At 35.7% G+C, this 27,112-nt stretch overlaps 2 protein-coding genes across 5 annotated transcripts in view; both read right to left on the bottom strand.

The window, feature by feature from the left end:
* Nucleotides 1-4,371: 4,371 nt before the first annotated feature.
* LOC132553669 (uncharacterized) lies at nucleotides 4,372-14,657 on the bottom strand. The gene is made up of 4 exons (XM_060217929.1): nucleotides 14,543-14,657; nucleotides 14,194-14,360; nucleotides 11,975-12,058; nucleotides 4,372-4,674 (listed from the first exon to the last, which is right to left on the bottom strand). The coding sequence occupies exons 1-4, from the start codon at nucleotides 14,655-14,657 to the stop codon at nucleotides 4,372-4,374; spliced, it is 669 nt and encodes a 222-aa protein (XP_060073912.1).
* A 4,407-nt stretch (nucleotides 14,658-19,064) lies between these two features.
* Nucleotides 19,065-27,112, bottom strand: part of LOC132553712 (RNA-binding protein FXR1-like) — a 37,667-nt gene continuing 29,619 nt past the window's right edge. For all 4 annotated transcript variants that reach the window (XM_060217981.1, XM_060217983.1, XM_060217984.1 and 1 more), the window contains one exon: nucleotides 19,065-26,161. In XM_060217981.1, the coding sequence (XP_060073964.1) occupies nucleotides 25,587-26,161 (575 nt within the window). In that variant the 3' untranslated portion in view covers nucleotides 19,065-25,586. The remainder of the gene's footprint in view (nucleotides 26,162-27,112) is intronic.

Genomic DNA, 27,112 nt, shown 5'->3' with positions numbered 1-27,112 from the left:
CTAAGAAGAAGGCGAAGTCTTCGGCTGCTCAGTTTTCTGCACAGCCCAAGTCCCAACCTCACTTCAACGGCAACAAGGGGAAGGGTAGGAAGGGTAAGAAACCTCCTGGGGGCAAGAAGAAGGGTTCCTGACTATTTCTGCTTCTTGGCCGCGAAAGGCGAAGGGTATGGCCGGGTGGACGGTGGTTCTCCTTTCCCGGGCTCATGTCCTTCTCCTGCAGGCTCAGGCTCCGGGTGGGCAGACGATTCTCTGGTCTGGCAGGGGCTCGATCTGCCCCATCCGGAACTCCCTGTGGGCGGACGTCTCTCTGCTTTCCTTTCCTAGTGGCAGGATATTACAGAGGACGCTTGGGCTTTTGTCGGTGGTCAGGAAGGGTCTAGGTATTCCCCTTCTTCAGGATTCGTCCTTCGCCTCCTGGCCGTTTTTGTTTCTTTCCTCCTCCCGGGGATTCAGAAAGGGCACGGGTGCTCCAGGAGGAAGTAGGGACCATGCTGCCAAGGCAGAGATGCCCTTGGGGCTCACGACAGCTCCTTTGGTGTTTACCAAGTTGCTGCTGGTGTTTCCTTCACTCCTGCAGAATAGACGTCCACATCTATTTCGACGACTCCCTCATGCCTCTTTTGGTGTGGGAATCGTTAGTGAAGGACACTCGTCTGGTCCTGAAACTCTTGCTCAGAGTCGGCTTCATTCCTTCCAGAGAGAAGTCAGAGGTTCCTTCATATTAGGACTTCTTCTTCCTGGGGAACCATTTTGACATGGTTCGGGGCTTAGCCCTTCCACCTCTGGAGAAGTTTGAGAAGGTCAGGGCTCTGGCTCTGACTTTCATCACTTGGTCGCTTGTCCAGGTACATTGGTTCCTCAGTTTTCTGGGGTATCTCAACTCCTTGGCATATGTGGTCCCCCTAGGGAGGATTCACATCGGACCTCTCCAGATGTTCCTCCTGTCTGACTGGGTTCCGTCATCCAGGAGGCCTGGATCCCGCTTACCCAGTCGGTCAGGGAGTTCTCTTGCTGGTGGACCATTCAGGAGAACGTTTTCCACGGGGTACCTCTGACCAAGCCTATCCCCTCTATGATCCTGTTCATGGACGCGTTCATGACAGGAATGTGAGCTTACCTCGATGGGGGAGTGGTCTGGCGAATAACTCTCGGAGCACATCATTGTACTCGAGATGAGACTGTTCATTTGGCTCTGCAGTCCTTTAGGGGTATCCTGCAGTCCAAAGTGTGGCTACCGACAACAGTTGTCGCGTATCTGGAGAGACAGGGGCCACCAGGTCTCATGTCCTGTGTGCCCTCTCCATCCACATCCATCTTCTCTGCCAGGACATGCAGTTGACCATAGCGGTCAAGCATCTTTCTGGCAGGCTGAGTGTGTTGGTGGCCACTCTCCAGGCGCCACCAGCCGGTGTTGACGGAATGGCAGCTGTGTCCCTTGATTTTCAAGGGGAATTGTCAGGCGTGGGACAGACCTATTATAGACCTGTTTGCCACTTCCCTGAACAACCAGCTGCTAACCTTCGTCTCCCCGGTCCCAGACCGTAAGGCGTGGGCTGTGGACGCCCTTTCTCTGGAATAGGAAGGGACGTATGCATATGCATTCCCTCCCTTCAACCTGGTGGGCAGGGTTCTACAGAAGTTCTGGGAGCATCACTGCTCCTTACTTCTGAGAGCCCCTCTGTGGCCGAGGCAAGCTTGGTTTCAGGAGCTCTTGTCGTTTCTGGTGGAGGAGCCCTTGGCTCTCCCCACCAGACCGAATCTCCTTCGCCAGCCTTGGCCCAGAACGACACACTCTTGACCAGAGATCCTCCACCTTCACGCGCTGAGGCTATCTCTGGAAGCCACGCCAAGGCAGGCTTTTCTCAAGAGGTGTCCGATTGCATTGAGCAATCAATCAGGGCTTCCTCTTCTGCCGTCTACCAGTCACGTTGGATGATCTTCTGTGATTGGTGTGTCGGCAAGGAAGCTTATTCATTCGAAGCCTCTGCATTTGATTGCGGAATTCCTAATCTCTCTGTTTAGGTACCGCTATCTGCCACCTGGCACTATTGCTGGCTATCGTACAGCTATTGCCAGAGTTCTTGCTTGTTATGGCAGGAAGGAGATCGGTTAGTCCTCCTCTCTTTCTGCCCTAATCAGAGGCTTTGCTATGAATAGAGTTGTTTTTAGCGAAGAATCAGGTTCCGGGGTTCTCGCACGATCCCATCAGGATCCTGACTGTGACTAGCTCGGAGGAGCGAGATAGGTTGCTTTGTCCTTGTCGGGCTCTTAGGTTTTATCTTGATAAAACCAGGGGGGGGCGGGGCTCTCGATCCCGTCTGTTTTGCCCATTAAACAGGGGCAACGAGATATCTCCTCCCAGTCGGTTTCCAGGTGGGTTTGCCAGGTGATTTAGTATGCTTACGAGCATTTTGATGATCTGGCTCGGGCGAGAGTGAAAGCGCGGTCTCACGAGGTCAGGGCCCTTGCTTCATCCTGGGCCCTTCTCTCAATGAGTCCTCCTTTCAGGAGGTCATGTCTGCAGTATTCTGGCAGGGCAGGGATACCTTAACAGATTTTTATCTGTGATCCCTAGCTTCCCACTCAGAAGGCCTGTATCATTGGGACCTTTGGTGGTGGCATAGTCAGTGGCTGGGCCTCCTCGTTAGCCCCGGGCCATGTCTTTCCGTACGGCGGCATGTGGGTACACCTGCTCTTTCACAGAGAGGTCCCTTCCTTCACTTTAGCACTCTGTTCTCCCTCCCTACTACTTTGGTTGTGCTGAAGGGGCTGCCTGGCTTCTAGTCACCACTACGGTAAGACGAATTCGCATACTAAAGTTATGGTAATTATTACTGAAATGAAATTGAGGTTTTTTAATGTAAAACCAATTTTCATGATGTAATACTTACCATAACTTTATGGAGTCCCACCCTATCCTCCCCTCTTCCTTATCTGCCTGGCTGCCCCTCTGTGGGGTTTACGCCATAAAGGTTATTAGAGGAAGGGAGATCACTCTGCGTTCCTGCCGTGATGGCTCATGGATCGTAGGGAGGGCGGGATTGTTTTTCTTTTGAATCTTTTGTTGTTGGGATACAAAGATGGGTGTAGGTACTGTATTTGCATACTAAAGTTATGGTAAGTATTACATCATGAAAATTGGTTTTACATTAAAAAACCTCAATTTCATATATCCTTAGTGTAAGGCTGTATAATTATTTAGCTAAAGCTAGTTTATGTAAGTTTTTGTTGTTTACAATTACTATATCAATACATTTCTTGTATTTTGATAGTATCGAACAAAATTTGTCTGTTTCATGGTTGTCTTTACCGAATGTCCATTTAAATCATATTCCACTCATTTGAAATTGCTTTTATGCTGCTAGTTTACTTATTCGTTTGTCGTTTGATTTATTTTAGATGATAGTGTCGACTAAAATTTTTCCTGCGACCAGTTGTGTTCACTAAAGATTTACCGTTAAAAGTGATATTTTTTCCCCCCAATGACACCTCTTTTCTGATAACAGCGAAACCAGAGTAATGGGTCGTTTAATCTCCCCCAATTTTAGCCAAGGCTCGATACAAATTTATAAAAGTCAAGTATGATTCTTTTGTTCCGAAAACGATTATCAAGCTTTCCCATTTTCCTTTTGAAGATTAGTAGAATAGGTTCAATGGAGTTAAAATTTCCATAAGAATTACTTTCCAATTTGCTCGAGATCCATCCTTTACCAAAGTTACTCTAAAGCATATCAAACTGTGATTCTACGTCTCAAACGTTTAAACATCCTTCTTCATAGCAACCAATTATAGTTTTACACTTGATTTTTATTTTGCCCTTCCAAAAATAAAGTCATATTTGTGTTTCCAAATACTTGTTATACAACTCATTCATTAAAAATCCTAATTCAAATGACGCAGTAAGAACCAGCTTTACCAATATTTTTCTTTAATTTCATTTTAGTCAGTTTGTATAGAACAGAAGATCACATGGCACATTGTAGATCCATGGCTACTGCCAACATTTTAAAAGTTTAAATTAGTAATCTATAGGAACTGCACTAAAAAGTTATTTTACATTGCAGTGACTCAGCAAACTACTAAACTAGAGATATAACCCACGTGATAGGATATCTGGAGTGCAAGGAATACTACTCTGGATGACAAACATTACATGGGAAATGAAATAGAGATTACAATTACGGACTATGTAAATACATTATTCCTGTCAGAATATGAAATGATAGATATAACGTTACATTTGTAACTTGTACTAAAACATATGCATAACAGAACTATATGCTTAATTGTATACTGTAGTGTTGTACGATTTCTTTTTGATTTATATATATTATCAGCTGAAAACACAACGACCATTTATATTCTATAGTGCTAAAAAAGTATTTGTCTCCGTGGACGTTCCTTTTGTAAGCCAAAAATCCGGCGAAACACACAAAAGAAACAAGTAACCAGAATACAGAATAGTCCTCCCAGAACGCTTACACCGATGATCACACTGGACATAATAACGTTCTGATCTTTGTTTTTTGTACACATGTCGTTAACATTCTGAACACTTCCTGACCGCGAGTATTCTATACCAAAACAAAAAGCGATGCCCATTGCTCCATTTATACCTGCTGTCACGAAACAAAATGATATCATTCCAATGGTCAGACAGAATATCGTAGACACCTGAAAAATATTAAACATCAAAAAGATAAACAATTTAAGGCGATCTGCAGGTAACTGAAATAGTATATTCTGCAATAGAACTAACAAATGTGAAATAATTTCCGTTCCGGTGCGAGATAGCAAAATTTATTATGAGATATGAAGGTCAAGGTCAGCCGGACCTGGTCAGTCGTGTACCTGTTGAGCTCTGCAAAATTTATAGAATTTTGCCATTTTCCAACACGAGCAGCTAGCTAAGATTTAGCATGTGATACAAGCATATACTTATGCTTTACATCCTGTGTGATTTCATGGAAAAAGTTTTGTTGAAATGTGTGTTTTCATACAAAATGCTTAGAACAATGGACTGACCAAGGTGTGCGACAACTGTTAACCAGTGCCCAGTATTATACATATACGTGTACGTTTACCTATACAGGTAACTTCTATTGTGTTGGACCGTGTTTGGACTGTATGCGCTGCTACTGTCTTTGAATGGACTTTATTTGTACGTAATTATGCCGGGATCGGGACGGAGAATAAGTACGGGAAGGTCTACTACATCTACTAGAAGTTCATCAAGCAAACCAATGGATACGTCTGCCGAATCATCAGAGAAAGACCGAATCGAAGCTTTGTTCGATATGGTGTCTGTCCTATTGACCAAGTCAGATATGGAACAGATTATGGATAAGAAATTAGAAAGACTTAGAGAAGACATCAGAGAGGAAAATAGAATTATTGTTGATCAGTGGGAGGGTCGAATTTTTGATTTGGAGAAGGAAAACGACGTTTTAAGAGATAAAGTCAAGCAGCTTGAGATACACGTGATTGAGACGGAGAGAGTTAACTCAAGTCTACATAATCAGCTAAACGATTTGGAACAGCAAGGAAGGAAGAATTCTATCCGGATAGTGGGATTGGAAGACAACAACGAGAAAGAGACAGTGGAGGAATGTGTGCAGAAGGTTGTGTCGTTCGTCCGTGATAGTGTGAAGGTGAACTTACAGCCCGCTGATATTGATATTGCCCATAGGTTAGGACGGTTTAATAGGGGCAGACCACGGACGATCATATGTAAATTTACACATAGAAGGAAGAAGACAGAGATTCTGAGCAACAGAAGAAACCTCAAGGGAAAGAAGCTGATAGTGTTTGAGGACTTAACTCAGCGGAACCAGGACACACTGAAAGAGGCTTATAAACTTAAAAGTGTTAAGCATTCGTACAGCATGGACGGAAAGTTATTTGTTATTTTGAATAATGATAAAAAGCGCAGACTGTGGAACGATACTGAGCTTACGGACGAGTTCTTGGCAGATGATGACAACTTCAAAGTCGGGAAATATGACCGTTAGGTTATGATCGGTAAGTGACTTTTAGGTACGCTAGTACCGCCAGAGAGGGTCTTTCTCTGGTTTACCGATCAGACTAGCACATTATATATACTAAGTGTTTGTGTGTTTAGCTATTTATTTTAAATGTGTCTGTGAGTTCTTTTCTATATGGAAGGTATGCAGTGGACAAGTTCGTGCTTATGCTCTGGTAAGTAACAATGATATCCTATCTATGGCAATATCTTCCAATATTTATGTAATTGTTCATTGTGATGAGCATTTATTTTTAGTTCTCTACAATATTGTGTAGAATCAAAAATGATCTTTAACGATTCGGTGTCCTGAGAGACCTTTACTGTTTGTATCCAGATATCCGGAATTATCTTTCCATATCTGGTTTTAAAAGTAGTATACTACTTCCGGTGTAAATGTATTCCGGCGCATGGTACACGTGCTGCAGCTATTCCTTATATCTAAGAAAAGGGGCGCTTGGTTACAGTTGGTATGATTGTTTGACCATATTAATATGTTTTTACATCTTTTTCTTATCAAAATTTATCTCTCTCCCTCTCTTTCTTTCTTTCTTCACTCAATGTCTGGGTTAGAACTTGCATTATGTTGGCTTAAATTGGTTATTACATTCGCACTTCTCAGCAGTATATAGTAAGGTAATGGACGGTATATCGTTACTTTCGGTAAATTGTCAGGGTCTCGGGGATAACAATAAAAGAAAAGATGTTTTTTCATACTTGAAATCAAAAAAATATTCAATCTACTGTCTGCAAGACACGCACTTCTCAGAAGAAAATCAAACTTTTGTTAGAAGTCAGTGGGGTTTTGAATGTTTTTTTAGCTCTTTCAGGTCCAGTTCAAGAGGGGTAGCTATTTTATTTAATAACAATTTTGAATATAAGGTTAAGAGGGAAAAGAAGGACCAATCGGGAAATTTTTTAGCATTGGATATTGTTATGGAGGGGTCAGATATTACACTTATTACACTGTATGGTCCAAACACTGACTCGCCACTTTTTTATGATACTTTAATTAATACATTAGATGAATTTGGGAATGACAAATATATTGTTTGTGGTGATTTTAATTTAGTTCTTAATCCGGATCTTGATTATGATAGTAGTTATAAAAATATTAATAATTCAAAGGCCAGAGAAAAGGTTTTAGAAATCATTGAAAATTATTCTTTAGTAGATATTTATAGGGAAGTAAATCCAGATAGTAAAAGATACACATGGAGGAAAAAAAATCCTCTGAAGCAATCAAGGTTAGATTTTTTTCTTATCTCTGAAAACTTATTATCTAGTGTAAATAAGTCTTGCATTGAGCCGAGTTACAGATCAGACCACTCTTTTCCATTTCTTAATCTAAAATTTAATGAATTTAAACGTGGTAGAGGATTTTGGAAATTCAATTCTTCTTTATTGTATGATGAAGATTATTTAAAACTAATAAAACAGACCATCTTGGAAATAAAAACACAATATTGTCTTCCTATTTATAATCATAATAATATAGAGAATATCCCAGATACAGACTTACAGTTCATGATTGATGACCAGCTTTTTCTAGAAACTTTATTGATGGAAATCAGGGGCAAAACAATTTCATATTCATCTCACAGAAAAAAACAACAAAATATGGCTGAAAAAAGTATAAGAAATGAAATACAAAACATTGAAGATCAAGACCATGTAGATACAGAGAAATTAGAGCATTTGAACAAGGAATTAGAAAAAATAAGATTAGATAGGATTAAAGGTAGCATTGTTAGATCTAGAGCGAGATGGCAAGAGGAAGGAGAAAAACCAACAAAATATTTTTTCAATCTAGAAAACAGAAATTTTACCTCCAAAATTATACCCAAGTTAGAAACAGAGGATAAGGGCACATTAACTGGACAAGATGAAATTCTTGAAGAAGTACGGTCATTTTACAAAAAATTATATGATGATAATAGAAGTGTAGAAGATGTCAATTTAAATGATCTCTTAAATAGTTGTAATGTTTTGAAATTAGATAACGCTGTTTCAGAAAGTTTAGAAGGGCAAATTACTTTGGAGGAAGCAACAATTACTTTGAAGTGTATGAAAAATAATAAAAGCCCAGGTACGGATGGTTTTACTGTCGAGTTTTTTAAATGTTTTTGGAAATATCTTGGGGGGTTCATTTTAAGGTCTATTAATTTGGGTTATGAAAAAGGGAGGTTATCGGTAACACAAAGGCAGGGGGTTATAGTATGTATTCCAAAGGGAGATAAGTCTAGACAATTTCTTAAGAATTGGCGACCAATTACATTGTTGAATATAGTATATAAAATTGCATCAGGAACCATAGCTAGAAGAATTAAGAAAGTTTTAGACACATTAATTAGTGAGGATCAGTCAGGTTTTATCTCAGGTCGTTATATTGGGGAGAACACAAGATTAATATATGACATTATGCAACATGTAGAGGAAAAAAATATTCCCGGAATGCTGTTAATGATAGATTTTGAGAAAGCATTTGATTCCGTTTCATGGAAATTTATTGACAAGGTTTTCAAATTCTTTAATTTTGGTCCAGATATTCGTAAATGGATAAAAGTTTTTCATACTAATGTCAGTGCTTTTGTTAATCAAGGTGGTAATGTATCTTCATCCATCAATATAAGAAGGGGCTGTCGACAAGGTGATCCAATCGCGCCATATATCTTTATTCTCTGTGTTGAAATTTTGGCCATTAAACTAAAACATAACAAAAACATTAAGGGTATAAACATCAGTAATATTCCAATTCTTATCTCACAATATGCAGACGACACCTCTCTTATATTAGATGGCTCTGAAATATCATTAAAAGAATCTATTTTAGAATTGAATGCTTTCGCAAAATTCTCTGGTTTGAGTCTAAATATTGACAAAACACAAGTGATCTGGATAGGAAGTAAAAAATATAGTGAAGATACTTTGTTACCTGACTTGAAATTACAGTGGGGAAAGGTCAAATTCACGCTTCTTGGAATTGAATTCAGTGTCAATCTTCATGAAATTCCAAAATTAAACTATGATAAAAAATTAATTAAATTGAAATCTATCATTAAGATGTGGAATAGGAGATCACTGACTCCAATTGGGAAAATTCATCTTATTAAATCTTTAATGATATCACAGTTTAACCATTTATTTATGTCTTTGCCAAACCCAGACAACCAGTTCTTGAATAAGCTCAATTCCATCCTTTTTAGCTTTTTATGGAACAGTAAAACTGACAAGGTAAAGAGAGATATTGTTACCCAGAATTTTGATAACGGTGGACTTAAAATGGTAGATATAAAGTTGTTTATAGATAGTCTGAAATTAGGCTGGATTAGAAGATTACACCAGAAATCTGCTAAATGGCAAGCAATTCTTCAAACATATATTGACCTACATATGCTATCTTCCTGTGGAAGTGATTACATTCAGAAATGTTGTAATATCTGTAGAAATAATTTCTGGAGTGATGTTTTCAAAGCCCTGTTGAGGTTCAGTGAAAGGGTGGGGGTAGAATATGTTAAGAAAAATATTTGGAAAACTCCTTTATGGTATAATAAAGATTTGTTGATAGGGAAGACAAGTATATTCTACAAGACATGGTATGATAAGGGAGTGATGATAGTTAATGATTTATTCAAAGATTTTTCTACTGGCACTTTCTACACTTTTCAAGATTTTAAGCAAATTTATAATGTAAATTCAAATTTCCTTGAATACCATGGTGTAGTCTCTGTGGTTAAGTCATATTTAGCTAGATCTGACTTTGTAAGAACATGTACCTCTCAAGTTTTTCCAACCATTCCAAGTAGTATTGAGTGTTTTGTAAAAAAAGGAAATGGGTCAAAAGATATATATAATCTTTTAGTAAAAAACGATATAATTTCTACTGGGAGGAAAAGATGGGAAGAAATATTAGAATTTGATGTTCTAAATTGGAGGGATATTTATAAAAATTGTTTTCGTGCAACAAAAAATACAAAACTTCAATGGTTTCAGTACAGAGTGGTTCAACACATCTTAACAACAAATTTATACATGTTTAAAATTCGACTACTGAATAACCCACACTGTACATTCTGTAACTTAGAAAAGGAGACAATTATTCATATTATGTGGGAATGTCCAGAAGTTCAACAATTTTTAGAAAGTGTAGAAGTTTTGCTGGAGGCTCTTTTTATTCCATTTTCCTTCAATAAAATAAGTTTTCTGTTTGGTTTCATTGCTAATAAAAATCAGTTAATCAGTAGCAAACTTGACAATGAAATCTTAATTATCATTAAATATTACATATATAAGGCAAGATGTCAACACAAAGCCTTAAGTGTATATAGTCTTATTTATTCAGTCAGGGAATTTTATACCTTTCAGAAATATATTGCCAATAGTAAAGGTGAACAGGCACAGTTAAGTTTTAATGAGGAATGGAGAAAATGGAGAAAATTATTGGAATTGGCCAATTCTTAACTTTAAATACATTTACTGTCATGTAGTATGTTTTACCGTATTTTAGTATTCTCTGTCTTTACAGTATAGCAGGCCCCTTGCTTACCCTTATAGTATTTATTTATTTATTTATTTACCAGGTATTTTTCTTTATACTCGAGTCCCTATTGTTTCGCTGATTATTGCAATTTTTACTAACCCAGATCACCTCTCTCTCCCCCCCCCCCCCTCTCTCTCTCTCTCTCTCTCTCTCTCTCTCTCTCTTTCTCTTTCTCTCCTCTTTATCTTTATGTGTAGTATTGATGTATGTGTAGGAGTGGGTGTGTAAGGGTAGTGTTGTGATGTTAGTAAGGGTGTTGATGAAAATGCCAGGCGATGATGGTGGTGATGATGATGATGATGATGATGATGATACAACTTAATCAAGATTATGGTGATGTGTGAGTGAGCATATTGTATGTTGTATGTTTGATGATGTTTTGTTGATGTAATTGTTATGTACATTAAAAACTCTTGAAAAATAAAAAAATAAAAAAAAAAAAAAAAAAAAAAATTTATTATGAGATAATAAAAAAACTTTAACACTGAAACACATTAAGTACATTTTATGTTCTGAACCGTGCCACTATTTTTATGCATTAAAACGTGATATGCAGGTTAAAGCAAACCTTTGGGACTTTATGTCCATCAATTATGTCTACCACCTGTTATCTAAAAGATTGTACAAAAGACATAATATAACTTAGATCCGGCATGTCGAGCCTTCAACGCCTAAATCAGGTTTGCGAAATGAGATATTTTCCTAGGTAGATTTCGTAGTATGATTTCCCGGTATTATCTTGACATTTTTCGCGTCTTAATAGTTTTAAGACCAATCGGTTGTGTTGCATGTAATTTATTTATTTGGTGTTATATTACGTCAATACATTAACGAGGAAATGAAAATTTGGAATGGTCCTTTATCTGGTTATAACGTATTTGGGATCATCCTCGCGTCATTTGTCTCATACAGTGCAGATTGAATGTTTGTCAAATCCATCATGGGTAAAAATAATGCATTTTATACAAATTAGGAATGAGGTTTTATAGTTACGGAATATAGATAGCAACTCCATGCACCTACTTTATCAATTGCCCTTACACGTTATAGGACCAGGTTTTGTTCGAGTAATTACAAAGTATAGACAAGTACAACATCAAACCCTCACGCAATTATCTGAGTTAATAGACCATTATGGAAGTACCTGATTTAAACCTGTAATCCAAAGACCGACTTCAAATGTATCAACAGCGATATTAAAACCGTTTTTGTTCCTATTATCGTTGCCGTTTTTTACCTACGAGGAATTACAAAGTGAAAATGAAAACTATATATTTATTGGTGTTTTGTTAAATATTTAAATCATCTTTCCTTATTCTCTCCGATAATGTTTGGAAAATTACTCTGATATTAGTTTTAACATTAGAACATGTAATTCTCTCACAGCTATAAACAATTGTACGTGTACTTGCCAAGCATTTGATTTGTGGAGATACTGAATCTTCTGTCTGTGTTCGTCTTCCAGCCAGGTAAGAGCATATCCCGGCGGCACACAACTGTCGAAATAAACGTTTTCATATAAAAAGTAAAAAGACGGACATTTGAAAATATTTGATAAAATATCTGTAATTATGTCATATATGTAACAACGTAATGATTGTAAAAACGTCATACCAGTATTAACGTCATACCTGTAAAAACGTCATACCTGCATTAACATCTTACCTGTATTAACGTCATACCTGTAAAACTGTCTTACCTGTATGAACGTCATACTTATAAAAACGTCATACCTATATTAACGTCTTACCTGTATTAACGTCATACCTGCAAAAAGTCATACCTGTAAAACTGTCATACCTGTATAAACGTCTTACCTGTATTAACGTCATACCTGTAAAAACGTCTTACCTGTATTAACGTCATACCTGTAAAAACGTCTTACCTGTAATAGCATCATACCTGTATTAACGTCATACCTGAAATACATCTTACCTGTAATAGCATCATACCTGCATTAATGTTATATCTGTAATAATTTCCTACCTGTGCTAACGTCATACATTTGCATTAACGCCATACCTGTACTAATGTCAAACTAGTGGTATTGTCATAAATGTAATGACGTCATATATGTATACATATCACACCTGCTATAACGCAGATAGAACGATTAACTGGTAATTACGCACAACTTATAACGACATTCATTTAATAACGTCATATTTGTACATAACTCACTCTGTCATATGATGATCATTGATGTGACCGATTGAGTTGTCGTACTATGATTTCGACGTTATTTACAAATCTACAAATTTGCAAGTGATATGATACTATAATAGAATGCTTCCCAAGCGCCCGTCAAGGATCCTATCATCCACTGACACAGGCTTTATGACCCTGGTTATTGCAAGGATGTGAAACACGAAGCAAAACGATGCTTCTAACATTATACCATAGTGATATTGTAGTGTATTAGCAGTATAAACATGGTAATATCTGGCCGAGTGACACTTCGTCGTATTCATCAATAATATATTTGGTTTGTGCGTCTTATTTCAAATACACTCAAAGCAGCTAACATTTATAGTTCTAGAGCTATGAACAAGGCTGTCAACGATTTATATACGCAGCATTTCTCACCTCTATATTTTCATGAAATAATAAGCACCTGTGTGAATCAGTAACTTAGAAATTTAAACATTTGAAATCGTTTCTTTTAAGACTAAGGGTGTGAATTGTTATTGCAGATAAAGCTATCGATGCCGAATATTTCATCTACTTATCTATTTTTTTTGCTTTGATGAATCTTCCTGTGCATCTTACATCATTAAATCCTCTCTCACCAGCTTTACCTTGAACACACGTCTTTTAGACGACAATAATTCACTGTTTACAAATCACCATCATTACTTCCAAATCTGACTAAATTTAATCTGAATTCAAAATCGTTTTTTTTTTTTTTTTTTTTGCAGTTAGTGCAGAAATGAAGAATTTTTTTTATTAAAAGTGAGATTCTATAGCAGAACCCATGCTTTAAATAAAATCACCAAGCCTGATTAGCAATGAAAGTTATTTCGATTTGTTATGTGTTATAAGGAGACATACTTAAACGTGTATTTCATTTACCGTTTCTATGTGGATAGTTTATAACGTATTAAATTCAATCCTAGAAATAGACATAAAACTATTCATTTGTAGAAAAATGTTAAATACATTATTTATCACTAGAACGTTAGTCTGTAAAATGCGAGGCCTGGTGCAAACCGTCTATTCATATCATATTGTCATGATTTAAATGACAAAAGAAATCAGGCAACAGACATAGCCTATGTTAGCCTCAGTATAATTACCAAATATACACATCAGTCAGATAATGAATACAGCGAATGGTACTGACATAATTCATAATTATTTGAGACAAATGCGATGATACAATAAGTACTAACAGTTTTAATGGTAATAATATCATTCAATGATTATAACAAGAATCAACCCGAAGTCACCCTGAATGGAACGCAGCACAGGACAATAGTCCATACATGTACACTCTCCAGTGCTGAATATTGGCTGGTTGTTTTTATTGATAAGGTATATATCTAATGTAATATATATCATTGTATGCCACTATTACATATTCTACCCTAAAATCCTACTTTAGGTTATAATAATATTCATATATTCCTACCATGATAGCGGTAACAATATGGACAGGGATTACATATGGTATATCCGGGGCTCCGTAGTAAATAGCTAACGCTCCAATGAACATCAAAAGAACACCCAGGGAGAAGTACACCACACCAATAGCCTTGAACTTCCTTGATATATCACCGCGGTGTTGCCGATATACTTCTGAAATTGGATAAAATATGCGATAAATGTTTAAATAATTGTTACATTATCAGTTGTTGACGGTTATTTACTTCAAATATATACATGTACTTACGAAAACCGCAAAACCAAAGATAGTCTTGTGTGTTACCTGGTCAAATGAAAACACTTCCTGATTCTTGTGTAGGTGAATATAAACTTACCTTGATTTCGCGCTTGTACCTGTGATACATTCTGCACTCTATTCGGCTGTATTATATGAAGATGAACCTGGGGTTGGTACGCAAAGTATTGATTTGTGATATGTTGTGGCTGCATACTACACAAACAATACCTACAGCTGCTTACAACGACAATGATCCATCTGTGATTGAAATACGGCAGCACTATAAACCGTACAGGCCAGTATCGTTAAAGATCACAATGCTGACATAAATATTTTCTTTCGTCAGTTTAACATTTACTAAGAACCTACTAATATGTCCGTGTGTCTGATTGTTTATGTCATATATTAAGTAACATGAAGATGGTGACATAGTTTCCATGCCGTGTATTTAGACTAATCAAAGACGACAGATCACCAGCTGACCGTTCGCTTATAACACGGCTGAGTGAATTTCACGCTTGCTTTTCTATACATAGAATGGAACGTTCATCATTAACGATAACCATACCAACGTTTGATAATATGGTTGATCCAGATAAATGGTGGAAGATAGCTAAGTATATCGCCAGCTTTTCTAACATAACAAATACTCTTATTTCCCTCCTCTTGGATATGATAATAAAATTTTCCATCATCCTATTGACAAAGTAGAAATCTTTAACAATCACTTCAGAAAACTCTCCACATCATTACCTGACCTTCCTCACACTCCTCAACCCTTTACCCCATTTTCACTACCTAATATCCATATAACTCAGCAAGATTTATGTAACCCATTAAACATTCTGAATGCTACAAAACCAGCAGGTCCTAGTGGAATCATATCAAACATTGCGGTAATATTTGAGACATCACTATCACTACCTCTTTTATCACTGTTTAACAAATCTTTAGAGTCAAGTGCTATACTAAGTAGTTGGAAACAAACAAATGTTAATGCAGTTTATCACGGTAAAAGCTCGACTTGTGGTGTTTTGAACTATAGACGAATTTCAATAACTTCTTGTTTCAGCAAAATTAAGGGAAAAACTATAAAAGTATTTATATAACTATCTGATAGGGAATTCTATCATAACTCAGCATCAATCCGGATTCATACCAGGTGATTCTTCAGTTAATCAATTATTGAAATGTCACTTAGGACTAACTTTGACAAATGATGCATTTTGGAAATCACAGAACTTCAGAAAATGTATGAAGAAGCCAACCATAGACTCAATATTCTCCGCCCTATTAAAACTAAAATAATTAATCACTATTCACAATTCATTTACTTGATCAATTCTTGAATATGCTGACATAGTATGGGTAAATGCACACAACAGTTAAAAGATTCTCTAGAATAAGTACAGTTAGAAGCTAGGATCATAACAGGGTTTCGATCAGGAACTTCACATAACAAATTTTACTCTGAACAGGGATAGGAAATACTATCAACAAGATGATCAAAATATAAACAAATAATGATGTACAAAATAATGCATGGACTTAAACCTCAATATTTGCTAGAGGTCTTGATTCCCCTAACACTCCTAATGATCATTCTTATTCCCTTCGTGAAATAAAACTTTTTAATCCATCAATTTGTAAACATAAGAACTACTTTAATAGCTTCTTCACGTCTGTGTCGCACTCTATAATGATAACAATTTTTACAATGCCCCTTCATTCGATGATTTTAAATGTGTTAGACAAAGACAGAATTCGTGAGAGGACATATCAGAATCTTTAAACCTGAAGGTGATAGAAAGGCAGACATTACTCTCTCTCATCTTTAAACAAGTTACCTTAATTTTGATTATACCATGATTATTTAGTTGAAAGCTCAGTATTTCCCTGTACCTATGTACTTAAATCTGTTTATCGTTATATCCTAGAATGCCCCCTCTATGACGAATTGAGAGTTAATCTGTTTATTTCTATCAGAAACTATTCTAATAACCTTAATCTTATTAATACTGATATTTTGTTATACGGTTGTCCTGACTGTGATGGATGGTTTTCATTTATTTTAGCTCATCTACACCGTCATGTGATGGCATCTTTCGGCAAGTTTTCCCTTTTAAACTTAGACCATGATCATTCCAACACTTGTTGAAGCACAACTCCAGCAATAACACGCACTGTTCATGGTAGAAATGCAGTTTTAACAATCCAGTGACTGAAGATCTCAGGGTTAGTAACTTATAATGCCTTCGTATATGAGAAAATGTACTTCATTTCAGGCTTTTGTCTTTTAGATGATGTTCTTTCGAAATTTCTTTTCGACCGTGGTTTATCCATTCTGTCTAAATGGCAGCAGTCGCTGTTTTGAATTTACACATTTACACATTTATATCTGTTATTTGTAAAGTATCACTGATGAATATTCTTTAAACATTATGAACATTATCGGCATGGATCCTTAAATTTTGCATGCCGAACATTAAGTTTCATTAGATTTTTTTATTTTTTGCATTTTAAAGTTATTTTGAAATTTCGTAATGATTACTGAAGTGATTACATGAATTGCTAACATGCCCATTACGTGTTCTAGTTGTGCATACTTTATTTTGAACTTCCTTGATTACTATTCGTGCTTTATCTTTATCGTCACTGGATTTCAAGATGGCTGCCAGCAGCCATGTTGTATATCGATCTTGTTATTGAATACTCAACAAGAACCAATATCGAACATGTTCCTTATGATTTGAAAATCTCTAAATTAGACCTAAAGCAATGTCTTCAGAAATAGCACTAACAAACTCTAAATGTCAAATTCAACTAGATATATGTTTTAGTGAATAAACACATTGGCTACGATTAATTTTATCGTTAATTAAGATGTCATTAACAATCTTAAAATCATCGCCCAGGCGAGAAATTAATGAACAAAATCAATTCACTTATTCGACCTTTGACCTTGAGGACAAGATCGAAATGATCCAATGACAAACCAATTCACTGCGTGAGTGATAAAGGTATCCATTAAAATGCCTTTAAAGTTATCGCCTAGACAAAAAAATAAAAACAATAGAAAAAAATTAATTTATTTGACCTTGACTTTAAGTGATATCATCATTGTGCACTACAGTTGTAGGTGATGAGAGTAAGCTGTAAATTTTGTCAAGATATCTTCAACATGTTTGAAGTCATGGCCCGGACAAGATTTTTAGACATTTAATTACCAGTCATTATATACACATCAACAATTTTGACATGAGAAGTGTTTACGATTCTTTGCTCACAGTAAACATATCCTTTTAAAATAAATTCTGATTCTAATCTTGCCCTGGAGTCTCACCATTCAGTTTTAACCATATTCTTAGAAATTTTGTTAGCTTTATAACCATAATGCGGGATTGTGTGTTCCTGTATGGGTGTCAGATTCAATTGTTTTTAGAGTTATTGCTCTTTGTTTTCTCTGTATTCTAATTTGGAGACATCCTCTTTCACTTTTAAACCAATTTCTTTGAAAATTATACTTGATAAGATGAAATATGCTTTTTCAAAATGGCATTCAGTTTCAAGTTTTTTTTTTAAATATGACCAGTTATTGCCCTTTTTTGGCATTTTAATATTGTGTATATATCTCTTATTCTAGATTCCAACCGATTTCTTGGTCTCCTTTAAGGAGAGTACATAGTACTGCCATCAATCATCATTTCTTTTGTGGTATTCTTGTTATCTCTATTGCTGAAGGAATCTTCTCGAAACTTTACTAATATATTCATTATGTCAGTATTTCGATTATAAGACGTATGATAACAGCATTCAGTTTTGGGACTTGAATTTTGAATCTTTTGAGGTAAAAACAAAAGATCCCTCGACAGTTAACATGAAGGTCAGTCAGTCTAGCTCTTATTCTATTGCATTGTTTTCGATCTGTATTCAATAAAATGTACAGTCCAAAGGGTTAAGTTTGGAAACCATGCCACCCCAGTGAAACAGGTCCATGTATAGAACAGAAATTCTTATAACACAACCAGCAGAAGATTAAGAGTGTGGTGTTTCAATGACTATACGTTCACCTTCATCAGACAAATGACCAGTATGGAGCGTACTAGCACTGACGTAGGTATTGTATGAGCTGGTAAGAAATCAACCAACTTTTTCAGTTATCTTATGTACACTAGGGTCAAAAAGAGTGTGACGAGATGGTATTTCAATGATAGGACGCTCCACAGTGGTCATTTGTCTGATGAAGGTGAATGTGTAATTATCGAAACGTCACACTTCTACTGGTTATATTATACAAACTTATTGGTTTATTGACATCACTACCCGAAGAAAATGTTCCAAAAAATAAAGTCCTTTTGTTGAAATGTGATAAATACACAAGTGAAGGTTTGAACTTGCGGGGTAGAAATTACATAATGTACCTGTAGCCCTATATGAAAGCAAAATCGGTCCACTCTCTATTAAATATATGGACCCAGCCCCAACAACTACAGTGATTAGTCTGTACAAACTTGCATAACTTATCAACTGCCCTGAATAACTTATATACAGATAGGGATTAATTTCAATCTAGTCCATGTAACACATTTGTTGGAAGGAAAAGTAAAACAGTAACTCCATTTGAGTATTAGTTTTTTTTTATTATTGTTGATGATTCTATTCCATATTTTGCTTAAAAAATCAAACACTGTTTCACTGTACAGCTACAAGTTAGTAGAACATTCTCTTGACCTTCGGGCATTCATCTCGGGATCACAAATTCATTCATATAAGCAAATATTTGCTAACTCTGTGAATGATTGATGACAGCCCTTGCATACAAACCTTAAAACAATGAAATATACATCTGGCACAAAGTCTTAAATAAAATCAAACAACTGACATTGCCAGTAATCCCCTCTCGGATCCTTGTCTGGTACCATACTTCAACAATACATGACACACAAATGGTTGAATGGTTAGGTAAATATCATATTCTCATAGCTGTTGGTAAAATCCAGGACATCGTTTACAACAGGGCCAATTTGTTCAAAGCGTTTTAATATATCAAATTCTAATTCTAAAGTGGTACTTTTTAGAATGTTATTTTGTCTTCAGTTTTATTTCTTTATTTTAAAACAATAACTTCCAATAATATAAAACCTTGTAAACATGAACTTATAATTTAAATGACATTTTTTAAAATCAAAATCAAAACACCTGGAAATACTAAGATTAGTATCAGTATTAGTGGTACCACTTTGAACACCTTGCTCGCGTTGTTACACATTAAATATGATCAATGCTCTACAGCAGGCTTGGTATGAACTATAGGCTCGGAGGCAATCCTCACAACGCTGGACTAAATCTCTTTGTTGTTAGACGGTAAACGTTTTGACTGTGGCTATGTGTCTGTATTCCATATTTATCCTGCAATGTGACCAAGGGAACAAAACATCACCTCTGTGTCAGTCAGGGGGTGGGCTTATTACAGGACAATTAAATAGCTTATGCTGGTACATTCTATTCTACTGAACAGAAATAGGTATGAGTGGGTTTATCCTCCGACATAGGCTTATAACCAGTGCTATCTCAGAAAAGACACAATAGGACTATTTTTACAATATTCAACAGTAACACAAACCAGGATCTATTATTCAGAAAACACATAAAATGGGTATGTAATGGTCTAGTCACCTACACAAGGTCTAAAAACCAAAACCACATGATGGTCTTACAAAGATTGGTAGTATGTCATTTTTCTAGTCATTTGCAAAAAATTGGGGTCAAATGCCTGTATTAATAATAAAGCCCTGCCATTCTTGAATTTAAAATCAATGAATAGGCCCCAGTTCTCAGGACCTTGTATCTTTCACTTGTGCATATGCTGTCATGTCAGTGCTATGTAAAACCCTATACTGTATGCCAGTACAACAGATCTAGGATTATCAGCAAAACAAAAAGTTGGTCTTTACTTGGAAATCTGAAATTAGCCATTCCCTTACAATACATTATAAATTCTGTTTAGTCAGTTGCTGACCATCAGCTGTAGCACAGGGATTTGGTACAAATTCTGGACCCAATGTCCATATATGTGTGTCACAGTGACTACAATACATATGTATGGACCATGGGTCGGGAATTCATGCCAAATCTCTGTGATCTGCAGGGAAAGGCATTCACAAACAGTAAGAATTTTGTATCTATAAGTAATCATGTGAAAATTTTTGAAATTAAAACTCGCTCACAAAAAGGTAGTTGGATTTTACCCTCTTGTTATTTCATACAATCAAGATATCAAGTATTACCTTATAATAAATACTAGTAATAAAGAATGTACTTCTATATAAATAATCATTTATATACTTCCTGTAAAATCATTAATTTTCGCGGGGGATTATTTTCTGTTGAATTCATGGGTAAATCTAGGGGGTTATAGGATTAGCGGATTTTAGAAGTAAGGTTTAACCACAAAATCAAGTGCCAACAAAAATAAAAACATCTGGAAAAGTCAGAAAAAAAACTAAATTTGAGCCTTACGAAAATATATGATTTACAGTTCATATACAGATATGTATTATTTTTTTATTGTTAACCTCAACATCGCAAGTAAAAAAAAATCATTAAATTTCTTATGACCTTTAACCTTCTATGGAGAGCAATTAATGTATAGGGACTAAACATATTTCTGATGTACAGTGACAGATATAATTCTTGCGAAAAAAAGCTAATGTCAACAAAACACTTTATGTAAAGAACTTCTGATTAATGCCATGTTATACGTAGGTGTGAAACTTTGTTGAACACCGATAAAATCGCATGGACATTATGCTATGGGTAAAAAGTTTAACACCAACCAGTCTACCAGAGTGTAGGCCTGGTTCTGGCATATCAATATGTATCATTGTCATTACCACTTATTTAAAAAACAATCAAATAACATTTTAAAACATTCACACAAATATTAAATAAAAGATTAAAAAATGTATTCCAATCAAACATTTAATTAAAATTTAAACATCCAACTGAACAATGTTTCTCTTGCTGTGCTAACAAGGGTGTAAGGATTTACTTGATGAAGCAGTCATTTTTGAAAACTTCTAGAACTGAGTTTGACACATCATTAAAACTTTATAAACCAACAACACAATCATGTGAAACATTTATTTCTAATGTCATGGAATCAAAAAAATTCATTTATATGTCTGAGCCATATTAAATATACAATACAACCAAATGTGACCAGTGGCTCTTTTGTCAGATGAGCTAGAAACATTTCTCAACTCCAAAAGATATAGGAAAGTGCGAGAGAAAAAAAATCATCTCTCTGTGTTACTTAAATAGTTAAACCTCAACCCTCGAGATAAAAGATTTTTTAAAAGTTCTGCACTAAGTTAAACCTGATTTCTGTCTATATCCGACACTAATTTTTAGTTTATAGAGCTAAACTCATTAGCTTTATGCATATGCCTCTATAACAGGTTTGAACTCATCCTATTCTGCATTTATAAATCATGTTAAATTTAGAACAATACTTTACTAAGTCGTTGACATATCAGATACAGACCTTAAGAATTGTGTTGTCTTTCATTTTGTGTTATCCTTCATCTTTTTTTAGATATTAAATCATCACAACACAAATAGTTCTTATACTTAGTCTTCTGTTATTATTCTTAAACTTCTCTGATAATCTAACATTTCAATTTTCTTTGAATACAAATGTGGTGATCTTATTTATAGTATGAACTCAGAAGACAAAAAATAAACACTACAACATTGGAAAACTTTTACCAACCTAATCAATGAACATGTGACCAATATAGAACTTATTACAATGCCTACACAATCAACCATCTCCAACACATATGTACAATACAATTTGTACAGATGTAAACGCTGTCAACCACACAAAGCAGACACCAAAGAAAGATAACTCAAAAATACATGCAAAGACTGAAATAAATCTAAATTTAATCATAACATTTCAGACAATGATACATTTCATTTATATAGACTCAATTTGTTGTTTATCAAATTGATCATCGTTTTCACAATAAAATTTCATTAAATCATCAATGGTATTTGAACAAGCTAAGAATGAAAACATCAAAAACACAATTAAAAAAACTCTGAACATAAGATTTAAAACAATATGTGCTACAAAATCAACCCTAGTCCTGATACTACCCAAATATTACATTATCACTCAAAGAATTGCACACACAATAATAAGAACCTCTTCAAAAACGACAGATTCATTTTTGGAAAACATAACAACAGTAGAATAACTTGATTAATGGTTGGAACGGCTAACATTAGCCTGATGTGAAACTTCGATATTGTGTTTGGCAGATCATAAAGAACAAAAGAGCATTGAAGAAAAACAAGGTCTATTGCATATCTGTTTCTATCTTTTTGAGTATTTATCTATTACGTATATGAGAGGAAGTATCTTGAAATCTTTTCTGGTTCAGATATTCTTTCTCTGGAAAGAAACAATTAATTTTCAATTTTGTTAATTTTTTTTTTCTGAAGTGTAGTTACTACTGTTTTTGTTGAATTATATCCAAACACTTAAAATGTGAGAAACTTAATCTATCAGATGTATTACAGTATGTGTTTTATTTTATTCTGTGGAAATATTAATGAACCTTTATTAATTCACATTCCACAAAAGTGATTAAGGTAAAACATTTTAATTTGATGGTGAATATTACTGTATGCCTGAAACTATCTGAGTTACACATCTGAGACAATGAGTCTATTTATTTCACACAAAAAATCTGACAAATCATTTAAAAGATATCAACATGACATCCGTCCCCAGAAAAGTATTTCATCAGCCAAATCACTCAGAGTGTAGGACTAACAGTAAATCTTCACAAAATTTTAGAATATACTGTCCAGAAAAAAAATTGTAAATGGATCATTGATGACAAAAGTACAATTCCTCTTCTTCATCAATGATCACATTCTTTGGCAACCTAATGGGGGATTGGTAAGTAATTTCCTAATTACTGGTATATCAGTAAATAACAAGTGTCAAAAATATAAACTGAGTTAACTAAGAAGGACCAATTAAGATAATCTTTAACAAAAAAGCAAAAATCTGCCCAGGTGTACAGGCAGAGGACGGGCTGGAAACACAAAGTCTTAAAAGTGCCACGCAAAAGATCATTTTGGGGGTGGGAAGCACCATACTGGAAAAAACAATGAAACAGTTTACCACAACACTAGAACAAAGTACACAGAAGACAGTTTAACGTTCATTTGGAACTGTAAGGACATACTGATTTTATCTTACTGTATACACACAAAGATATATACATGCATGTGACAATTATTCTATATGATAATTAAAATAATGAAAAAAAAAATTCAACAGTAAAATGTTTCCTATGGAAGAAATCACAAATTCATTTAATAAATAATACAAACATGTTAAAACCCCCTGTGTATAACTGGACACCAGAATCTGCGTCTCACACAACTCAGGAACAAAAATATTTACCTGTAATACAGTTGTCAACAGGTGTCAAATCCAAGCTACATTGCCTCAGAGCAAAGGTCAGACTTTTAAATTAGAGGTATGTCCCTGTGTTTTCTGTAACTGAGAGATCTTAAACTATGACACTGATATGCTATACAATAATTCTAGTCTACAAGAAAATTTTTGACCCAAAATACAATTTTGAAATAAATAAAGAAATGAAAGTTCAATATTCAAGATATATATGAATAACCAAACACATGTTAGTATTTCTGGAAAAATCCAAATAGCAATTATAAAGCTTGTAAGCTATTTGCTTTGATAGAAATGGCTTTACTTTGCAAATATCTGAAATGATCACTAAAATCTTCTTTCACAAAACAATATATCATGTATGTATGAAAACTAATGTGATATGATAGCGAGATTAATTGGATACCGGTCTGACATTTGCTCATAGACATGTACCAATCTTGATGGGTCTGATGGGATTGTTGGGTTAAACTATATACATTGTACAGTGGTGTGTTTGACCTCTAACTAACCAGAATGCATCACATGGTTATGTTAGAGTGACCACCCGAACATGGGGTCACGGTAGGATACCTAGATCTCTTTACCTAATCCAAGTCGTTATCGTACCATACAAATGTTGTTTACTTAACATGTAAACAAAGATGTTCATTTCTGTACCCAAAGTATTCTCTTCTGTGTTCACATCATTAATGCTTTGAAGCATCAGATAAATTTTCTTCCTCGATAGTAGAAAGACATCAAATTAAATCCAGTGTCCATCTTTAAACTGTAAACCAACCTGCCAAAAACACAGCTTTATTTGAATAAGGGTACAAGCATACTAAAATCGATTTCATTCTAACAATTTCCTTCAATGAACCATTCCCGGTGATTGTAAGTAGCTACAATCACTTCACCTACCCTGTCCTGCACGTTTGTTAGCCTTGATAAACAACTAGAAACAAACTCATATTGTCATTTTTGTCATCTTTTAACTTTTTCAAACTGCTGCCACAGCAATTTTTTTCAGAGAAATTTGTTCATTAACAAAAAATATTATTGAGAAAGTCCAAGACCTTTTATATCACTCTAGAATGACACTCAAGTTACATCCCAACCCTGTACCTACAACTATAGTCAAGGGGAGGTAAGTGTGTACTCTGTTCTATTTCTTTCTGCATTCAGATCTGAGATTGACCCACCGGTCACACAACACACTGTACAGTACACTCCATGTATCACCTATATCATAAATATTTCACATACAATGTAGTGACATAGTAATATTCTAAGAATTCATGGTATCAAGCATTGTATTATAAATACAGTATTCATGAAATCCTTGGATCTGATGTTGTATTATTCACTTTTGATGAGAAAACAGAACAATCTGTGCATCTGTTTTGACACACATTTTGAATATCTCTGGTAATGATGTAACTCAAATTTTTTCTTACAAGTTGATCATTAATTTCCAATCCGGTGTTAAAGACTCATCCGGTGTGACATGCCTGGTCTGTCAACACTAAGTAGGGAGGCCGTGACTACGGGTGTGAAGCAGAGGCAAACAGACAGCAGTTTGTTGGCGATGGGGCGTGCCCCTGGGCATACGGCACATGACCACACCCACTCCTGGAGACGCCCACTAGGGTTATACCTACTCTCCATTCACCATGTGTTCAGATGGTTTGTTGTTGCCATTTTGATAGCTTCCCTTGGCTTTTGATTCAGTCTCACTGCCACTTTGTAGATTGCCATTTCTTGCTGTAGGTGGAAACCGTTGGTTAGACCCTCCTCCATTCTTCCTTGGCTCCCTCTGTTCTTTAGGTGCAGGACCCTTGTTGGGTGGCCCCTGGGACCCCTTGCTCTGGCTGCTAGGAGTGTTTGGTTTGCTGCTAGACTGAGGGTATGACTTACCAGGGCCAGGTGACTGACGAGAAGGTGACTGTGTCTGTCGAGGAGGCGGGGCTGATGCTGGCGATGTGACTGTTTCAACTTTGGGGCGGGGCATCTGATTAGGCATATTAGAATTCTCAGTCTTGATAAGATTGTTGCCATTACCGCCCCCTGGACGGGGCCCAGTGGGCCCACTCCCAGGACGTGGACCACTGGGTCCACCCCCTGGGCGGTAATTAGATACACTATTGTCCGTTTCAGTCCCAGAGGCTGCACTACTGCTTCCACGAAACTTGTTTCTCCTTCTACGTCTCCGCCTCTCTGGTCGTCGCTCATCTGTGAAACAAATTTACATTGATTTCATGAATGATTACTAAAGATATTTACAATTATATCGTAGTTTGTTGTAGATAAAACTAATGTGAAATACCTTAAAACATGTTGGTGACAAACACATACAGCGAATTTATGGCTATAATCTAAAATTGTTCATTCCCCATCAAATGCCTTATCTTTTGTATGTAAATTTAAAAATGTATAATGAATCTCACACGGTGAATTAATATCTATAACAAGTCAGCTTCTTGGACCACCACAGTGATGCCAGCACTCCGACACAATAACGTGGGTCATACATTTGTATACAACTATTGATACTTGTAGTCAGGTAAGTGCCAAACATGGGTAAGGTAATTATAAATAAAGTGATTTGTTGTTATACACACATCAGGAGTTCTTTTCAATTTAGAGAATGGAATTACTAAACTCATTCTATAAAATAATAAAACACCATGTATCATCTTAGTTGTTTCTAAGGAAATGGCTTTGTCATCTCCATCTTGCACAAGAAAGGCTATTACTCTTGAAACAAAGTATCAAATTATCAACAAAGTCGACAATTGGACCTTTGCAATGGAAAATTGCAGCCAAGTTTGAAATCCCGCCATCAACATGAAAAATCACACTGAAATTGTGAAAAAGAACTCGGCCCTAAATTCATTGCAGAGCAGGATATGGCATCAAAGTGCTACGTATGAAACTCTATATGAAAGGTTTTAAATTAAAAAGAAATCAACATATTCCATTATCTGGGCCTATTTTGATGGTAAAATCTGACAAATTCGCACAACGACTTGGAGATAATGACTTCAAATCTATTATTAACTGGTTTGAACATTTTCAAATGCGAAATAATACTATATGTCATTCCATATGCTATGGTTAATTGAACACATAAAATTTTGTCTTCAGCTGTGTTTTTATTTCTTTAATGTCTTATAATGAATC

Source organism: Ylistrum balloti, unplaced genomic scaffold, assembly GCF_031769215.1.
Source record: "Ylistrum balloti isolate Yb309-2 unplaced genomic scaffold, AGI_CSIRO_Ybal_v1 Utg370344, whole genome shotgun sequence".
Classification (NCBI taxonomy): domain Eukaryota; kingdom Metazoa; phylum Mollusca; class Bivalvia; order Pectinida; family Pectinidae; genus Ylistrum; species Ylistrum balloti.
This window is presented reverse-complemented; position numbering and strand designations above follow the sequence as displayed.